This window comes from Athene noctua, chromosome 7 (genome assembly GCF_965140245.1).
Source record: "Athene noctua chromosome 7, bAthNoc1.hap1.1, whole genome shotgun sequence".
In the NCBI taxonomy this organism is placed as follows: Eukaryota; Metazoa; Chordata; class Aves; order Strigiformes; family Strigidae; genus Athene; species Athene noctua.
This window is the reverse complement of record NC_134043.1, coordinates 19501925-19519599: the sequence shown is the minus strand read 5'-3', so window position 1 is coordinate 19519599 and position 17675 is coordinate 19501925. Positions and strand designations below refer to the sequence as shown.

The window sequence follows — 17675 nt, the reverse complement described above, 5'->3', positions numbered from 1 at the left end:
TTTTTGTTTTCAGATTTAAGCAGAAGTTGCCCTTCTGCTGAAAATAACAGAAAATTAACTACAACCATGACTCTCTCAAGAGTAAACTGAAAGAACAAAACAGAATAAAAATGTTGGATTTTTAAGGCAGAGATGTTGACTTTCACGGGGACAATAGGAAAAGATAGAGAAACAGCTTCTTCATGCAATTGCTATATGTAAGCTCAAGGTATTTGCCTAGCAATGTGTTCATTTGTATTTATTTCCTCAGTATCAGTCTAGAGTTTACTCTGTAACAAAGATCGACATGGAGTAATAGAGTATATAATGTATGTTTGATTTCATTATGCACCAGTATTGTCTACATTTCAAAATGCATGAATTTTGTCATTTGCTTTCCTTTTATTAATCTAAACACAACAACAGCAACCAAATCCAATATAAACTGTTAAAGTGGACCATTTTAATGTCTATCTTACAGCCATCTGTCAGTACTAGTTTGCATAGTTTTTGGTAATATTTAGAAAATTGTTTTCTTGCAAATGGCTCTGGCACTAAATCAGAATTCAGATATAACACAGTTGCCTGCGTAATGAAATCTTATTTCGCTGAGATCACAAAAGAGATGCCTGATTCTATCCTAAACTAATCTAGAACAATGAACAAACACCTCACAAAGTTAAACAAGCATCAAATCAACCTGGAAGGTTGGAAACCAAGTACTTTTTCAAGGTAAAGTATCAGTGACATATATTCTATTCCCCACTCAAATCACAAAATAACTTTTCAGGGTTAAATACTAAACACAAACAGATTTCACTTGGAACCTAATTTTGGTGTTGTAGGTTATTTATAGTTGAGAGAAAGGATATTTAGGCACACAGAAATGTGCATTCTGTACTGATTTCACCTTGTGAATGGATTTAACATTTAATGACTGTCTCATGTGCAACATGTTACAGTTTTCACCCTAAGGTCCCACTAACATACAGATCACATGATCAAGATTCAAATCAGAAAGAAAAAGTCTCCTGTCTACCAGAAAGTATTTCCAGATGTTTCCTGTGTTATTTATCAGCTAAAAATGCCAAAATCTTTTAGGTAGTGAACAAAGTCCTAGTTAAAAGTAAAGGAACTCACAGAGGAGCATCAAACTGGGCAAATACACCCAAACTCCAGGTGTTTCCACTTCATAACAAGAGCAGGGATGGCCCTGGAGTGAATCTGGGGCAACAGCCGAAGCTACAGCTTGTGAATGCTTCACTGAAATTATCCATTATACATCTCTTATCCCAAGAGGTCTTTAGCTGGAGAGACCTCACACGCATCTTGATCTGCACCCTAATTTGAGCCACGTTCATGACCTGGCATTAATAGTCCCAGTAAGATCCAATTAAATATAAAGCTAAATAATTAATATGGAGGTCATTCCCCTCCAAGGCAACTCAGGGACTGAAAGGAATGTTGGAGGCTTCACCAGAATCTAACATAAATTGACATGAAGACAAACAGAAAATACCCAATGTCACATCTTAGGAAAGCCAAGACACGTATTAATCAAATTCATTTATAAGAGGGGCCAACCAGTATTTAAAAAAAAGTAAATTACTTCACATAGTATTTGAACGACCAAACACTGTCAGTATGGGACTGGGGTTTGATTCAGAAATACTGTTTCCATGTGAAGCATAGGAACACTGCCACGAGAAGGGACACAGGTGCAGTCTCTTTATGCATTTCATATTTCAGGACAACTAGGGTTTCCTTCAGCCTCTGGCATAAGAAGCAGAGACCAATCAGATGCAGTTGTTACACTGCCATCCCCATCCTGCTCAGACACTGGATAAAGTGGAGCTGTGACAGATCACCCCCGGAATACAAAGTCCTCGTAGTGTCCCCAGAGGAAGAGAAGTGACACATATACAAGTACAAACATCAGAAACTCTGTCTCCCTCTCTGTGCTGCTGAAGTAATATTCAAGATAGCTTTTAGTGCTGTGTCTCATATTATTCATAAACAGATACCAATAAAATCAGCATAGTCTCAGTGCTGTATTCAGATTAAGTCAGCTTTTTGAATCAATTCCAAAATTTGGAATATTAGAAGTAGCCCAAGGGAGAGAGATTAGCAAGGAGAGAGTATATGAGGTAATCAAAGGTGCTTTTTTGTAGAAGATAAATGAAATTAATATGTGGAACAAAATTAGAGCAAGAAATCACAATACTCAAGAGAAAATTAGTGTACTGCTCTACTTTCTTCTCAATCTGTGCATATAATTCCAATTATAACCATTGGGAGTTATTGCAATAGCACGTGTCAAGGGGAAATTGTACTTTTGCATCTTCAAAAGGATAAATGCATCTATTTAAACGCAGTCAGAAATGGTATTTAGATTACAATCCTTTACTGTTACTTCGTTCCTGCAAAGAAAAGTTGTTCCTTTCATATTCCTGATGTCCTTCTTGGTATCTAACACTGCTGGGGCTAGCCAAAAGATGACATGTGGATCTCTTCTCAGGGCAGTTTAAATAGGAAGAGCTCTTTTGATCAGCAAAGCTGCAGCACTATGAAAATAGTGAGTGAAGGATCAAATGATGCAGACTCCATTCCTGTTTAATACAAACATCATGCAGCTAGAAAACAGACTGAGATTTTGATCCCACAATATTCAAAGCAATTGGGGAAACATGCAAGAAAAGCACTACTGAAAGTCATGTCATTCCCTTTGGGTTGTTATGAGCTTTACCTCTGCACAGCTTAATTTTGAATAGACAGCTTTATTTATATTTGATATCCTTTACAAAATCTTACATCTTGACATTAGAAGACTTGCCAAAACAATCAGGTTTAGTTAACACTTTTAATATAAATATCAGGAAACCAAAATTATACTTGAGTTTTTAAAGCATTATAATCTTAGATTTAAGATTTTTTAAAGTATTAGCATTAAATTTTTAGCAACTTGTCATTGTTTACAGATCTCCTTGCTACCTCTGTAGAAATGTGGTCCGTAACACATCCCCAGCCAGCCTCCTTTCTTCTCACTGTCTTTGACAAAAAGATCTGTTTCCCATCTTTATTTCAGCCATATACCGTTCCTAGTCTGGCATGTTCAATCCAGAATTCAAATACTGCTGCTAGGAAATAAGTCTGGCACCAGATGGAGCAATCACATAACTCTACTTTTAGCTCAGTTGGACTAACATTAAGCTTCAACAGACTCAAAGTGCTTCAGAATTTTGGTTTAAATCACCTTTCTTCACTTACTCAACCTTTGTTGTATTAATGTGTCAGCTGAAGCCATCTATCCCTGTCAGGTCTGTCATCTGTATCTAATGTGACAGTTTGTTTTAGGTACATACAGGCTTCTTAAACAAATTATGATTCTCCTTTACATTAAAGCTGAGAAGCTGTTTGCTTTTCTTTGCTATCTAACATTGAACTGTCATTGCAATCTCCACTACTGAACAGTTAACATCGTTTGTGAAGTGTACTGAAATATCTTGGCTTGCCAGAAGAATTAAGTTATAGGTTTACAGAAACACATTCTGTTTGAGACATCTGGAATCCACGAGTTCAGGTTATAAAAAGAGTAGTTTGCATTCATGCATTATTTCTACAAAAAGTAAAAATCTGAGAGGTAAATCTGAATTATAAGAATTCTGAATTACTTTCCTACTTAGTTAATTTTCTGCTTATTTGTCAAAATTCCCCCTACAAATATACACCTATGATATTACCATGCAATAAATATACCTGTGTTCCTAAACTGTGACTTCCCATTATCATTCACCAAGAAAATAAACAATTCTTTTTTGTTATATACAAACTGTGTTGCAGTGCACATGAAACTTTAGTGCTGAAGTAAAATTTGCACTTCATAGCTTTTCTTGATTCATTTTATTTAATTTAAAAGATCTATTTGGTAGTCAGGAAGCTCGCTTCGCCATCAGTGAACACTTACCTTGCTAAAGTCAACCGTGCTGTTTTCTCTGCTCACATCATTTTTATTTTCAATACAGGCTGGAGCAGACTGTGGGGAAACAATCTGACCTGCTGAAAAAAGTACTGTTATTACAAAATACTAACAAATACTTCTATAAATAAAGTAACATCTAACCAAATAGTTGTTAAAGAACTACATACATTTCACGTTATACGTATAGGAAGCATCTAAACATGGCATTTTAATTAAAGACTTATTTAGAATAGCACATTTTCAAAAGACAGAACATCTATCACATGCAGTTAGGAATGGGAGAACATAATTTAGAAAATGCAAAAGATACTCTTGAATACTGGAAGACAAACTTTCTATGCCAATTAAAGCTTATGATTTGTAAGATATCACATTTGAGGAAATTCCTGCATTCACATAGCTTTTGTAAGTAATTTGAGGAGACGCCAATTTTGAGCAATATCCATCTACAAGAATACTCTTCAATGACTAAACCAGGATTACTAATTTTCATAAATTTACTCCTGTGTATAAGAATGTCCTGATTATAACAACTACAAAGTCCAGCATAAAAAAGTGGGCTGCTATCAAAATAGATGTTTTGGAAATTAAAATGATTTAAAAACTCGTATCGAACAATGTCATTATTGACACGTGTAAAAAAAAAAAAAAACGTTTCAGCAAACACATTTTCAAAAAATTCCAGTGAGGATGAGGATTTAGTAAAGGATTTTATAGAACTTTTAAAATATCTCAAGATAAGAAGTGTTTAAACACACCTCAGTCTCGTAAGCCAGTAAGCCTTGTGACAAATAAGATTTTGCTAATGAAAGCTCAAAAAGAAAAACAGGATTAAGTAACATAAGCATATTTTTACTTAATGCCAACATCGCCCCTGCGCACAGCCAGAGACCACCACAGGCACACTGAAGGTGAGGGGCTGGCAGTATGGCAGCACACAAGCCCCACAGGGTGATGGGCCATTCCCTGCTTTGCCTTCACTCTTCATCCCTCCCTCTCTCCCTGGCATGGCAGCTCTGAACACTGCAACAAAGTACAGGAAAAAGTACCAAATATATGAGCCAACTATCTCTTACTGCCCTAACACATACCCAGGAATAACTACAGAGTCCAACTGGCCCAGAGTCAGCATCTCGTGCCCAGCATATATTTGTTTCCATAGCAAATAAAGTCTCTCATATGACTGAGAAATGGTGATGTGAAAACATTGGTTCTGGTGAAAATCAACCTAAACTTGCACAGTAACAAAGACCATATGTTCACAATACTTGAAGACGAAGACAGTCAGAAAGTCCTAAGCTAGGCACATTATCTGGGCAATTCAAAAGCCCAGTGTGTGTCCCCTCACACTGCTGTTACACACACTTGCAGTCCAAGCATGTCCTCAGCCACAGCCAGGAAACAGAGCGCTTTGCAGGATCCAGTCTGAACAGGGCAGGAGACTTGCAAGAGTATCTCAACCATTGCCAAAATACTGAAGTATCCAGCTTCTGTCACAGCTAAGCACTACAGTATCCCTGTCAAAGTCTGGTCATGAATTTCCAGCTGAAACACTTGTTCAAGAAAAATTTTGGTTTTCATGAAAACCAACATCTCATTTTCCACTAGGCAAATCTCCCATGACACAAACCAGGTTTTAGACTCTTGTGCAGCATGCTGGTAGCACAGCCAGAGAAATTTCACTTTCATTAGGAAGTACAGGAAAACAATGTTTTAAAATGTATTGCTAGAATTCTTATCATTAAATGTATCAACCCTAAAGATATAAATATTCCCATTTTCTCTCTGATTCAAGGCAAAACCAAATCAAAACAATAGAAATTACAGCTTTTATTCATCACTACAGTGAAATAAACAGAGAATGGCACAAAACAGACATGACAAGCACGATAACATAACAAAGTAGATAAAAATAAGTCAGGATTAGAATTTCCATATGACAAGCATAAAGGATTGATTTCAGAAAGCATCATATTAATGGAACTTAAAGAAATTCACATTAAAAAAGACTATTAATTTCTAAATGTCACGAGAAAACTTTTGCAAATCAGAAGCCAGAAATTATTAAATATGCAAGATGCTTATAGATGACATTCAATTTGTCTATTTTAATTAGAACTTAAAGAAAAAACACTGAGTTCCATCACTGTTACACTATCACCTTTACACTATGTATCTCCATACACTACTTCGCACTGTAATCTTTTGAAGTACTGTTTATTTAGCAGTCTTATAATTATTTTTACAGGAAGCAACCTGTACTATTATAACTATTAAAAATAATACATAAATTTGATTTCTGTATTATTTTGGAGATATAACAGAAAAACATTCCATTAATCCTAACAGAGAAGCCATAAAATACTAAGGGAAAATTTCTGCCCTAACTTACTCCCAGAAAATTTTAAAACTAGGAATATTTGACCTTCATAACTCTTAATTTCTTCCTTTTAGACAGATCTCTATATTCTATGATCTATCTAAAGGGAAATACTTGCAATTATCACTCATACTAATATACATACTATGTTATAAAGATGTTAGAGAAAAGCAACAGAAATAGTAGTTCATTATCCTTCTGTTGCTAATTAGGGATTTACATTTATACTTCCTTTTTTCTGGACCCAAAAATTCAAGAAAATGAGAGCAGGGATATCTGCCAGCGAGATAAAAATATTGACCAACAACAGAGTCAGAGCATGGACCACCTGTTATAAATACTGAAGTTTTAATATCGTAATTGGAGGTGTCAAAAGTCTCTAAGCAATTAGCGTAACAGTCCAAAGGCTAACTTTTAAACATTGTGTCCACTTTTCTTTTAGGAGAAAAATATGTAAAAATATACATAGTAGGAAATAAAAGCCACAACCAGTAAGTATGTGAAGTTTATAAGAATAGCATATGTTCTTTTTCTGTGCCAACAGAAGACCTCAAACTTTGATTTACCCATATGCTAGAATAATCTGAAAGAACACAAGTTTTACCTTGAGGCAGTAAGAGATGTTTAAATAGCTATGCAACTTAAGACAGCTTTCTGGATCTTGGAACAAGAAGTTTGGGTTTTTTTACTGTATTGAATCACAAAGATACAAGGTAGTGAAGACAGGTAATTTCACTTTTCAAATTATAGTTGTGAGGAAATTTTTTAAAAAATCATCTTAAACACGCTGTAGGAATGCATGTTACTTACGCAACAATACAGTCAGTAAAATGCAAATCTGGAACTTCGTGTCTGTGTGGCCCTTCAACAGAAAAGTGAGCCCAGAAGTACTGGGGTTTTTGAGAGATTTTTGCTCCTATACATATTTACTTTGTCAAACGCCTGTATATTTTTCACTAGATAGTAGGTATATGCAGCGCTATGGTGGCCCTCTCCCTAGAAGCAGGACTGCAATGCTACACACTTATTTTTGTATTTGGTAACTTCTACTCCTGAGCTATGATGTCATAAAAATTTTAAATTAATTCAATTTAGTGTATAATTTCATGTTGACTTAAAGGAGAGATCTTTGGGGTGAATATTGTTAAGCACATGAATAGTTCCCAATGGGGTAGGACCAAAAGAATCTAACGTCAGCCTAGTGAACACTGGCATCACCATGCTACACTGGTTTTCCGATGTCATTAAAAATCCTCAGTTCGCTAAAGCATGTTGGCAACTATATATGTGCTTAATCCTAAAGCAGCTTTTAATTTCAGCAACTGTTTTCTCTGAAAAAAAGACACAGTTATGGGCACCATGATAGACCAAATCAATTTAGAGAGCTATGTGAATGAAGAGGGGAGCTGTCACATAATACCTAGACTAAAACAATCAATTTCCTCTTTGATTTCCACCAAAATGTTTTCACCACTGCATCAAACCGTCTCTGGAATACTAAATCCAAGTTTCCTCTAAATTTTACCTTTATAATATGGCAGCGTTCAAAGCACTATGTGCAAAACAAAAAAAAAAAAAAAAAAAAAAAAAAAACCACAAACAAACAAAAAAAACCCACAACCAAACCAAACACCAAACCTTAGCAAGAAATCACACAAAAAATATATCATGCAAAGCCAAGCCACTTAAAAATCAAAATCCATCAAAATAAGGTCCATATTTGATACACAGAAGTTTGCATTTGCAGACAGAGCTCAGCAATTTGAGACTATCAGTCCTGACGAATTGAAAAAAAAAAAAAAAAAAATAATCCCAGTAAATTAGTGTCATATGCAACATACTCCTATTCCCTAAAATTTAAAGCTCAAGACATTTAACTATGTGTATTATGTTCATTAATCAAAATACAGGAGGTCTCTAGAATGCCAGTGACAAAACCCAAGAACAATGTATTCAGATACAAGTCACAACTAATGGAAGCAAACTGGATGCAACTGTCACAAAGGCAACTGAATCAGAAAAGCAGTTGGTATTTTTCTAGACCATACAGATCTCTTCCCATTCAGAAAAAAAGAATCAGATTTATAAGCCAGCCATAACAATCTTCAGGCTTTTCACTGCAACTAGTCACCAATTTTCCAAATCTAAACGGACACACTGTCCAGATCAAAAATCAAGGATTGAAAAACAGTAAGATTTCCTAAGTATAAAGTAAAATTATAATATAACAGTGATACTATCTTTACATGCTGACTAGTCTCTGTACCTTTAGGCCTCTTGATGCATAACATTTTAAATCAGTAGAGAACCATGTCACTCCCATTGTACCTGTGTAATTGCAAGCAGATTTGGTGCTCACTAATGATACATAATTTAAGAAGATGAGGAAGAAGTCACTTTATCAATTTTTCTAATGCTAGGCCTGAATCTCAAGCACAATTCACATGAAGTCATGCAGTTTTAACTAAAATGCTATGATTTGCAGTTTTACAAATTGATGTAAGAAAATGAACTTATAGAGAAATGGCATTTCCTCACCCCACCCCTGCCCCGAACATCATTCCACACGAGCTTCTCTTAAGTGTGCCACAGCTGCTGACAAAGGCCTGAGGTGTTTTTTAATCACTATAGCAAGAAGTTGCATGCTGTCAAGAAACTGAGATGACATGGGTGTACATTTGAAATGATCCGAAGCCCAAGCAAGAATAGGTATTTATACTACCTCTGAACCTTCAAGGAGTTTACAGAACCCAAAGGATAGGAGATGAGGAAGTTACAGAGATGAGATGAGCCTGTTAGAGACAGACACAACAAAGAGCAAAATAAAGAAATACAAAGATGAATGATACAGTTTTATACATATAGATCACACATTTTATCATGGGTACAAGGAAATGTGGAGAAAGAAAGAGTAAATATCAGATGAAAATGTTTGTAAATACAAGTTATATTTTAGTAGTATAAAAGCCTGTGGATAATACAAGTTGATTAAAATATATACATTTGAGAAGAATACAAAACAAGAAATAGGGCATTAGCTAAATTAAGCTAGAATTAACTATCTTTGAGTTCGCCTTCTCTTCAAGGAAAGCTGGAGCGATCCACGTCATTCAGATCCAATATTGCCATGAAACTTGGGTATATGTATGGCACTCGTCGTGACTTATTCTCAAAACAAAGGAACACGGTCACATACCTAAGGGATGCCTCTCTACCCTTTTCATATGATTCCAAATAATGTCCATCTCTCTCCACATGGTAGTATTGACATCAGAGTTTCATATGCTGTAAGCTACTTCTGGTTATGGCATAAATGCTTGAATCGATGTTTAGGAGAGTTTAGAAAACTGAGAAAATTAACAAACACCATCACATAACTGTTAATATAGGCTTACTGGGATACTAAAGCATACTGTCCTAAATTAGACACCCAAGCATGGTCTCAAACACCTCTGCATGTGCTCATACTGCCATAAAACAATGAAGAAATCCAAACCAGCCCATCATGTTAACTGAAAAAAATGGAAAAAGACTTGAAAAAGAACATGTCAAAATGAACTGTTCTAGCAACTCACACTGTTAACTCTGCAGATCCCCAATTTAATATGCCATTGCTTTCTTCAAGCTCTTTGGTGTATCAATAAAACTCTCCTTGGAATTTCAGAATTTCTCAAAATCAGGCATGATATGTGGCATAATGCAATTTTTACACTAATAATGTAATGATCTGACTTCAAGGGAGGTGGCATACGTATGGAACAGAAAACAGGCACAACATCATGTTATTGTGGATAAAGAACACTTCAGCAAGGTGCACAGAAATACAATTTACAAGTCACTTATACTGCCATGCTCTTCTCCCCTAGTTCCCTCCTCTTCGACTTTAATCAGTAAAAAGTCTGTTAGACCTCATTACATACACACACACACACACACACACACGTACTCTGAAGTTTAGACTAGAAGTGAAATAGCCAGTCAAAAAACCTAAAACGTTTAGATGATGAAAACTACTTTTATTAACTACATTTTTGTCAAATAAGCTACTTTTCCATGCCATCCATGCTTAAATTCTGAATTGCAGAACCCTTTATAAAATGTGAGAGGATTACATTACTTAAGCATTCCTCTAACAATAGAAAGGTGTTACGTATTTGCAATTGTCTTTGCCTCTTTAGACCATGTCATAGAAATTTATAGACACAGCTCTTGGGTGTCAGAGTGAAAAACCTACTGATCTCGATAAAAATAAGTTAAACTGCTTTACAAACCAAACTTTCTAAAGATCATTTACTAATAACAAAGATTCATATTTTTACCTGCCTTTTACGGTATTCATGCTAAAATTACTTGCCACCCTCTATTTTGGGTATTTGGTGTCAAATTAGACTTTAAAAAAAAAAAAAATCATTTTTCCTGCTCTTATGCCAAATTTGACTGTCGGTTTTTATTGGAACATCAAAAGCAGGCTTTTAATTCTCACAGTTTTGATGCTTAATGAAAAGTGAAAGTTAAACACAGCATGGCAGCATTAAAAATGCATGGTAAATCCATAGCACCCTGACATCTTAGCCCTGCAGAGGATGTGAAGAAAAGCCATTGTAAACAAAAGATAATACTACTAAATACAAAGCAAATTAATTAGATGGTCTGACAGACTCTTAAACAAAGAAAAAATGGAGGGAGAACATATGCACAACTATCTTCCAGCAAAGATATCACAGTGGTCTGTCAGAAGCACAGCCATATATTGAATTTAGATTTATGTCTTCATTTTCAGACTTTGCTCCTGAATATCTGGAAGTTAATACATTGATAAGCTAGCATAGTCTAGAAGTTGGACAAAGAAGGGGTTCCGCATCCTCAGCTGTACTACATAACCCAGATGGCAAGGATTTCTGGCTCTGAAACACCCATTTTACAAACTACAGACTGCTAGGAACTGTTATCAGTTAAACCATCTACACCAAACTGAGAATTTCTTTTTGTGCAGAAAAAAGGGTCGAAGTTCTCCTGCCTTATTTTAACAAATAAGTTGCCCTTCTAAGGCTCCTGGCACTCACTGTTTCTGAAAACTGATCTCTAATAGGCATGACCTGATCTGTAAATTCTGTAGTGCCTGAGATGATCTGGTTTTCTCCCTGAAGTCTTCTAGGAATTAAGCTTCTCATCCAGAAAGTAAAAGCAAAAATAAAATATTTTACTATTTTAATGCATTTTTTTATTAAAAAGAGAGAACAATACTGCTACTGTTGGCAATATATGGAACATTTTACATTCATACATATTCTACACAATGTATGTGCACAAATGGGAATAAGCAGACTAACACAATACCTTGATTGCATTTTACCTGTTTGTCCTCAGGAAACAAAGATGTCTCACAGCACATGCTTGACAATAATATAAGGTGTTTATATGCCTTAATTTTGCTTTCTTTTACGCATATTGATCTGATTTTTCTTTTGCTTTCACCTGATCCAAAGTTACATTTCGACAACTCGTTTTTGTATTATTATGAGCAGCTTGTACAGATGCACTATGCAATCTAATAAGAAATATATAGCTACAGCGAGCATAACACTGTAGCTGAAGTCTAGCATTTGGATCATGCGACAACAGTGGAAAAAAAACAATCAGAAACCACACTGCTATCCCTGGTAAAGCTTCTAAGGACAGCACAGTTCCTGAAAGCTGAGCATTTCAATGTAGGATCCTGAATAACATATTCACCCTGTAATATTGCAAGTTACCCAGGGTAAAGAAATAACTAAGGGTACACCAGAAGAGGTAGCAGTCAGTGTGGCTGAAATCAGGCAGCTCTCCAGAATAATTTCTTTCCCCACTCCTTTAATCCTGGAGTACTGGGGCAATAGCTGCCACCCAAGCCCATCAGATGCTGTTGTCCTGAAAAGGGAAAAATTCTGATTCCTTTTAAAACCAAATACTTAGACTGAATTTTCCTCTTCTAAAGCTACTACTAATTTTAGTACAATTCAGGCAATAAAGTAAGATTCAGACTTTTTAATGTAACAGGGTAATAGATGGTACCCCTCTTTGTTTTATCACAGGGCCATCAACTGTTTTGAAGAGGTCAATGCAGGAGACTGCCAAATGTTCATTAGCACTTAAAAGATGCAAGTAGAAGAAAAATGCTTCAAACGGATGAAAAAAAGACACCCATGTACAAAAAGGCTGGGTTTGGAACTCTTCACTGTAATTTAGATAAAAGGCTGACTTACCTTCATATAAATGTTCCTAAAATTATTTAGATTTGTATTGTTTATGGTGCATTTAACTTAATTTAACTTAACATAGTGAAAGTGACTAAGTGATTTTTTTCCCAGGGCTTAGTGCTCTGAAGCATCTCTACATAAGCATGTGAACTGGAATTCAGTAGTTTCTCATCTTGCAAAATAAGCACAGATAAACGAAAACCTGTCAGAATGTGTTTCCCTACTTACAGAACCACTTAAGCACTGAGTATATAAAATTAGTGTTTAATATGGGTTTAGATGCTGTCCTGATCAGAATCTATTTTGGGGGGAACTAGATAGGGATATGAAGGTTCCCAGAAGATACTCAGACAAAAGTGAGAGGTTTCTGGAGTGAATTACTGAATCAGTTCCCCTAACAGACAGAAAGTTACTGAAATTGAGCTTATGATACTTTCACAGCTTGCCCTGAGGGGTAAAGAAACCTACTGCTTATTTGTCATATAATACCTAGTGCAAAAAGCTTATGGAATGCAAGCTACCATCTTACATCCTGTGGAAACTGAGGAATAGGAAGATTATTGTATTAACTTTCTTAAGTGTTTCCTGAATATCTGTTTAAAGTCATCAGCAAGAGTTGCACAAATCAACAGGAAAGTTGCCTTAAAAGGCATCCTACTTACTTTTACTCTTGTACATTCATATGCATAATCACACACATCTTTATAAATCTTAATTTTTCCTTACTCTTAACACAATATTTGGGCATAACTAATATGTTTCTATTTAATATCCTCTTCAGATGAAATTATATGTTGCCTTTTAGGTCTGAGAACCTTCCCTAGGGAAGCAGCTAGATTTAGAAGTACCTATTAAAACTTCATGTGTTGATGTTTGAAACAAAAGGTCCTTCCTTGAAACCAGAAATAATCTTTATACCAACAGCCCCATCTTTCCAGATCAGCTGCACTACTACTCTTTCCCCTCCTGCCCTATGCCTCACAGAACAAAGCTGCCTTCCACAACTTTCCTATGCTACAGCTCTTTCCTCACTTTCCAGAGTCTCAGAGTGACAGGGAAACTCAGTAGGGCCCTGAATGAGAGAGACAGCAGAAAGGACAGAGGTTTTACTAAAGCTAAGGTGATTTCAGGAATAAAAATCACTACAGTCCAATGGTGTTGTGGGTATTGTGATGATACTGGATACAGAGGCTCAGTAATTCTGCAGTGTATAATTCTAGTGAACTAACTGTAAATATTTACAAAATTTGGCTGTAAGTTTCATAACACACACCTGTGCTTACGTAAATAAGGAAGGGGCAATAATTTATCTTTCATTATGATTAACCTATAACAACAGTACAGTTTATAAAGACTTCTGTAAAAGCAAGAAAGAAAAAAGTTAAGCCAATATTTTACAGTAGAACCACTCTGCAAATGTGCTCACTCATTCTCATTAACATGATTTTCCAAAAAGTGACTTCTGAATAAACAAGGTACAATTCTTGCAGCATCTCTCCAACAGCGTCATCTTGAAAATATTTTTCTCATTTTCCAGACTCTCAAACTCAACTATCTGAAGCACTAGTTGAACGCCAGTTAACGCATACACTGTCATAGACTTAGAAACTATTCCAACAATCCATTACATTTTAACTAAATAGGCCCTGGACAGTCAACAGAAGTCAAAAAGAGTCATATCACATTTCTGGCACTAACGGAGTGTATCCACGCTTCAGAGCAACACCGTGCAAAGGCACTTAAGCTCAGGCTGAAGGATTGCACAGAGCGCCTGAAGCACGACAAGTGTACTTGAGCTGTGCCACCCTGGGGATAATGTGCCATGCCAATGACCCAGGACAGAATGGCACACTAACACAGCTAGCCTGCTTCCAACACCTGAGCTAGTTCTCCTGAATATCTCTGCACAGCCCTGAATTGTGCAGAATACTTGAATTTCAAATTTAAACAGGTGTGTTACTGAATGAACAAGAGGAACCACTCATGTAAAAGGCACCACTTTTACACAGTAGCTTTTCAGAGCAAAATCACACTGAGTTAAAGCTGTGGGTACAAAGCATATGCAATACTGAACAGGCAGGTGTTACTGAAAGCTCAAAATGCAAAATAAAGCAATGCATTACCATTTTTATCCATGGAATGGGGCTCGGACTGCTTCTTTCCAATATCAGCAAAGGATCTCACAATTGGGATCCTGTTGCTCAGCTTCTTCTGGTTCTGATGGTGATGCTGTTTCAGTAATGCCTCATGCACTCTGTGGCGAACATCCTCACTGAGCTGCCCAGAACCCACCTGCTGGTCCAGAATCATATCTGAAAATATATACATAAACATAATAAAAGAGGGGAAAGAGGAAATATTTTATTTTCTTAATTGCAATAATAAGAATTAGTATCCTACAGGATTACAGATGAAAGATATCAGCTCCTTTAATGCAAAAGAGTTAAATGATAAGTTTTATCTAGAAGTATTTCACTCTAAAAAAAAATTTAAATGATGCTATTAATGTATAAAATTCAATCCTTCAAAAGATATGCAGTTCCCAAATTAAAGTCACCTATGTAACTTTTAAGTCAGTCCCTAAGCACTTCCATACATAATGCATTTAAACTCAGTCTTACAATGTGTATAAAGTGTCTTTTTTTTTTCCCCAAATAGCACCTACCCTATTTGCTACAAAGGACTGGCATGCTGTGAGGCAACAACTTTTTTATTCCCTTTATACTTACCACAGAAGATCACAGTCTAGCTCTGTATTTCTTATAACTATAATTACAATACTTCAGAATTATATAAAGAAATTTCAGATAAGACAATACAGGAAAATTTACTGGATTATTTGAAAATACTTAACAGGATCTCATTCTACTGCCAGGTGTACATGGCCCTGCAAGAGAATCATTACATGGAGGTGTGAGTGAAACTGATCCCCCTGCTAAGAAACTACAACTGTCCACTGGCAGTAAATATTTTTATATATTCATATTTAAAACTATTTGTAAAAGATGTGCATTATGTATTTCAAATGGGAAAGAATTGTTGAGAATTTTGTGGAATTTTTTAATTATTATTTGGGGAAATCCTGCTAGCAACTATAATAATTCTTAACAGGAAAACAAAGGAAAAAAGAAATTCGGTATCAAAGCAAGTAAAACAGGATTTAAGTGCACACTGTCCTTGTATATCCATTGGAAGATACTGTACTACACAATAATAGTGATATAATAAGCTGAGTCAAAAAAACTCCTTGTACTGAAAATTCAGACAGCTCATGATTCTGTGCTGGAGTCAGATTCATATCTACCAGTAAACTCAGTGGAAAAGCAAGCAGAGCAGAAAAAAAAAATAAAGCACATGCATCATCAGTAGAGATCTAATTTGCCCGGTCTTTGATAATTGCCAAGAGCAAGAGAAAAGGAAAGAGATATTAAAAGGCATTACATAATTATGCTGGTTAAAAGCAGGGTTTAATTTCTAACAGTCAACTATGCACTTTATATACATTTTGAAAACACAAGTTTTTCTGAAGTTCTCAATATCCACATAACAAGCCAATCTATCAGGTACAGAGCTGCTTTAAGAGCTGAACAACAAATTACCTGTATGTTTCACTTACTATGAAGAGGCCACCAACAAATCTACATCTCTATGGCGACACACAAAAAGACAAGGCTTGGTCCACCGATAAATGCAGCTGCCAACAGATGCAAACATGAGAGACGTATCTGCATCTCGCAATGAAGACTGATGCAGAGGTTTTTGATGTTACCTTTGACCCTCTCCAGCAATTAGGTTCTGCACAGTATTAACAACAGTGTTGACCAAATGGCTCACCACGAAGATTAATGCTGCCTGGTGGTGTGCCTAAACTAATAAAAACTGTCTTTGGGGTGCTTCACCTGACTCTGAAGAGAATGTTTATCGCCAGGGTTAACTCAAACACCACCAGGTCAGTTATCTCCGCACGCCCAGTCTAGACAAATAGTCTTTATATTACTCTAGACTCTAATGGAAGAGAGAGGCATAGCAGCAAGATAAGTGACAGAAAGGCAAAAGAGAAGGTAACACATGTTCAAGAGAAAGTCTTCAGTACCATTTTTTTAGAAGGAGCCAAGAATTTGCAACACATGAGAAAAAGAAAAGAAAGCTCCAGCTCCAAGAAAAATATTCATTTTCCTATAGTGCCTTCTGAGGAACTGTCTCAGCCCTGAGTATAAGACTACCTTCCTTTTAGATAGCCTTAGTACGTAAATTTGCATGTCAGTTCCCAAAATAGGCCAGTACTTTCTGTAACATGACAGGGGATCTTCAGGAGAAAAAAAAAAAAAAAAAAACCTAACTACTATATAACTTAGGGCATCTGTGCTAAAGCACAATTGAAATGATCCTGTCCCCCCTCCTTTTTAATTCTGCTGACCAGAAGACATATTGTAGAAGATGCAAAAACAAAGATTACCTTCTTTGAGTTGCTCTAAGACAGAAATCAAAAGGAAGAGCTGAAAAAAAGGACTCCTCTAGAACAGGCAAATTTAGGGTTGTGGTCATCACCTTGCTTACAGATCAGTGGAACTCCACTTGTATGGTGTCATTCCTGGAATTACAGTATTTTCCATATTAAATATTAAAATATATTAACTGCTGAGGATGATGTCAATACTTAAGATGATCCACTTGATGAGAGAAAATGCCAGGAAAAAGAAAATCATATCCCTAGCCTCTTCCTTGCCTAGATGATCTGCTAAACTCGTTAACAGTCACACAAGCAATGGAGTTAGTGCCAGTGCGGTGACTAACAATTTTTATTTCCTGACAAACTGAGAAGAAAGTGGCTTACCTTTAGCTTTCTTTTTTTACAACAACTTTCCCTTTATTGTAGCACCTCTGCCACATGTATAAAGGGAAGATGCATTCAGATTTGGAAAGACTGAAGACGTGTTTTCTTGCCTTGATACTCCCCTCCAGTTGTCATTCCTTTAATACAGACCCACGTGCAGTAGCAGCTGTAGGAGTTTAAATGCAGTCAAATTATTGCCAGATTGCTGTATTTTGACCATTTTTTCAAGACCTGAAGAGATCTGAATAGTAGTAAGAACGACTGTCT

The 17675-nt window shown here is 36.1% G+C and overlaps 1 protein-coding gene across 3 annotated transcripts in view; it reads right to left on the bottom strand.

Moving 5' to 3' along the window:
- SLC4A10 (solute carrier family 4 member 10) overlaps nucleotides 1-17675 on the bottom strand; it is a 121678-nt gene that overhangs the window by 44001 nt on the left and 60002 nt on the right. The window contains exons 6-7 of one of the 3 annotated variants that reach the window (XM_074910881.1): nucleotides 14698-14886; nucleotides 3944-4047 (exon numbers count right to left, since the gene is read on the bottom strand). In XM_074910881.1, coding sequence (XP_074766982.1) covers nucleotides 3944-4047; nucleotides 14698-14886 — 293 coding nt within the window. The remainder of the gene's footprint in view (nucleotides 1-3943; nucleotides 4048-14697; nucleotides 14887-17675) is intronic. The other 2 variants (XM_074910882.1, XM_074910883.1) reach the window with 2 other exon arrangements.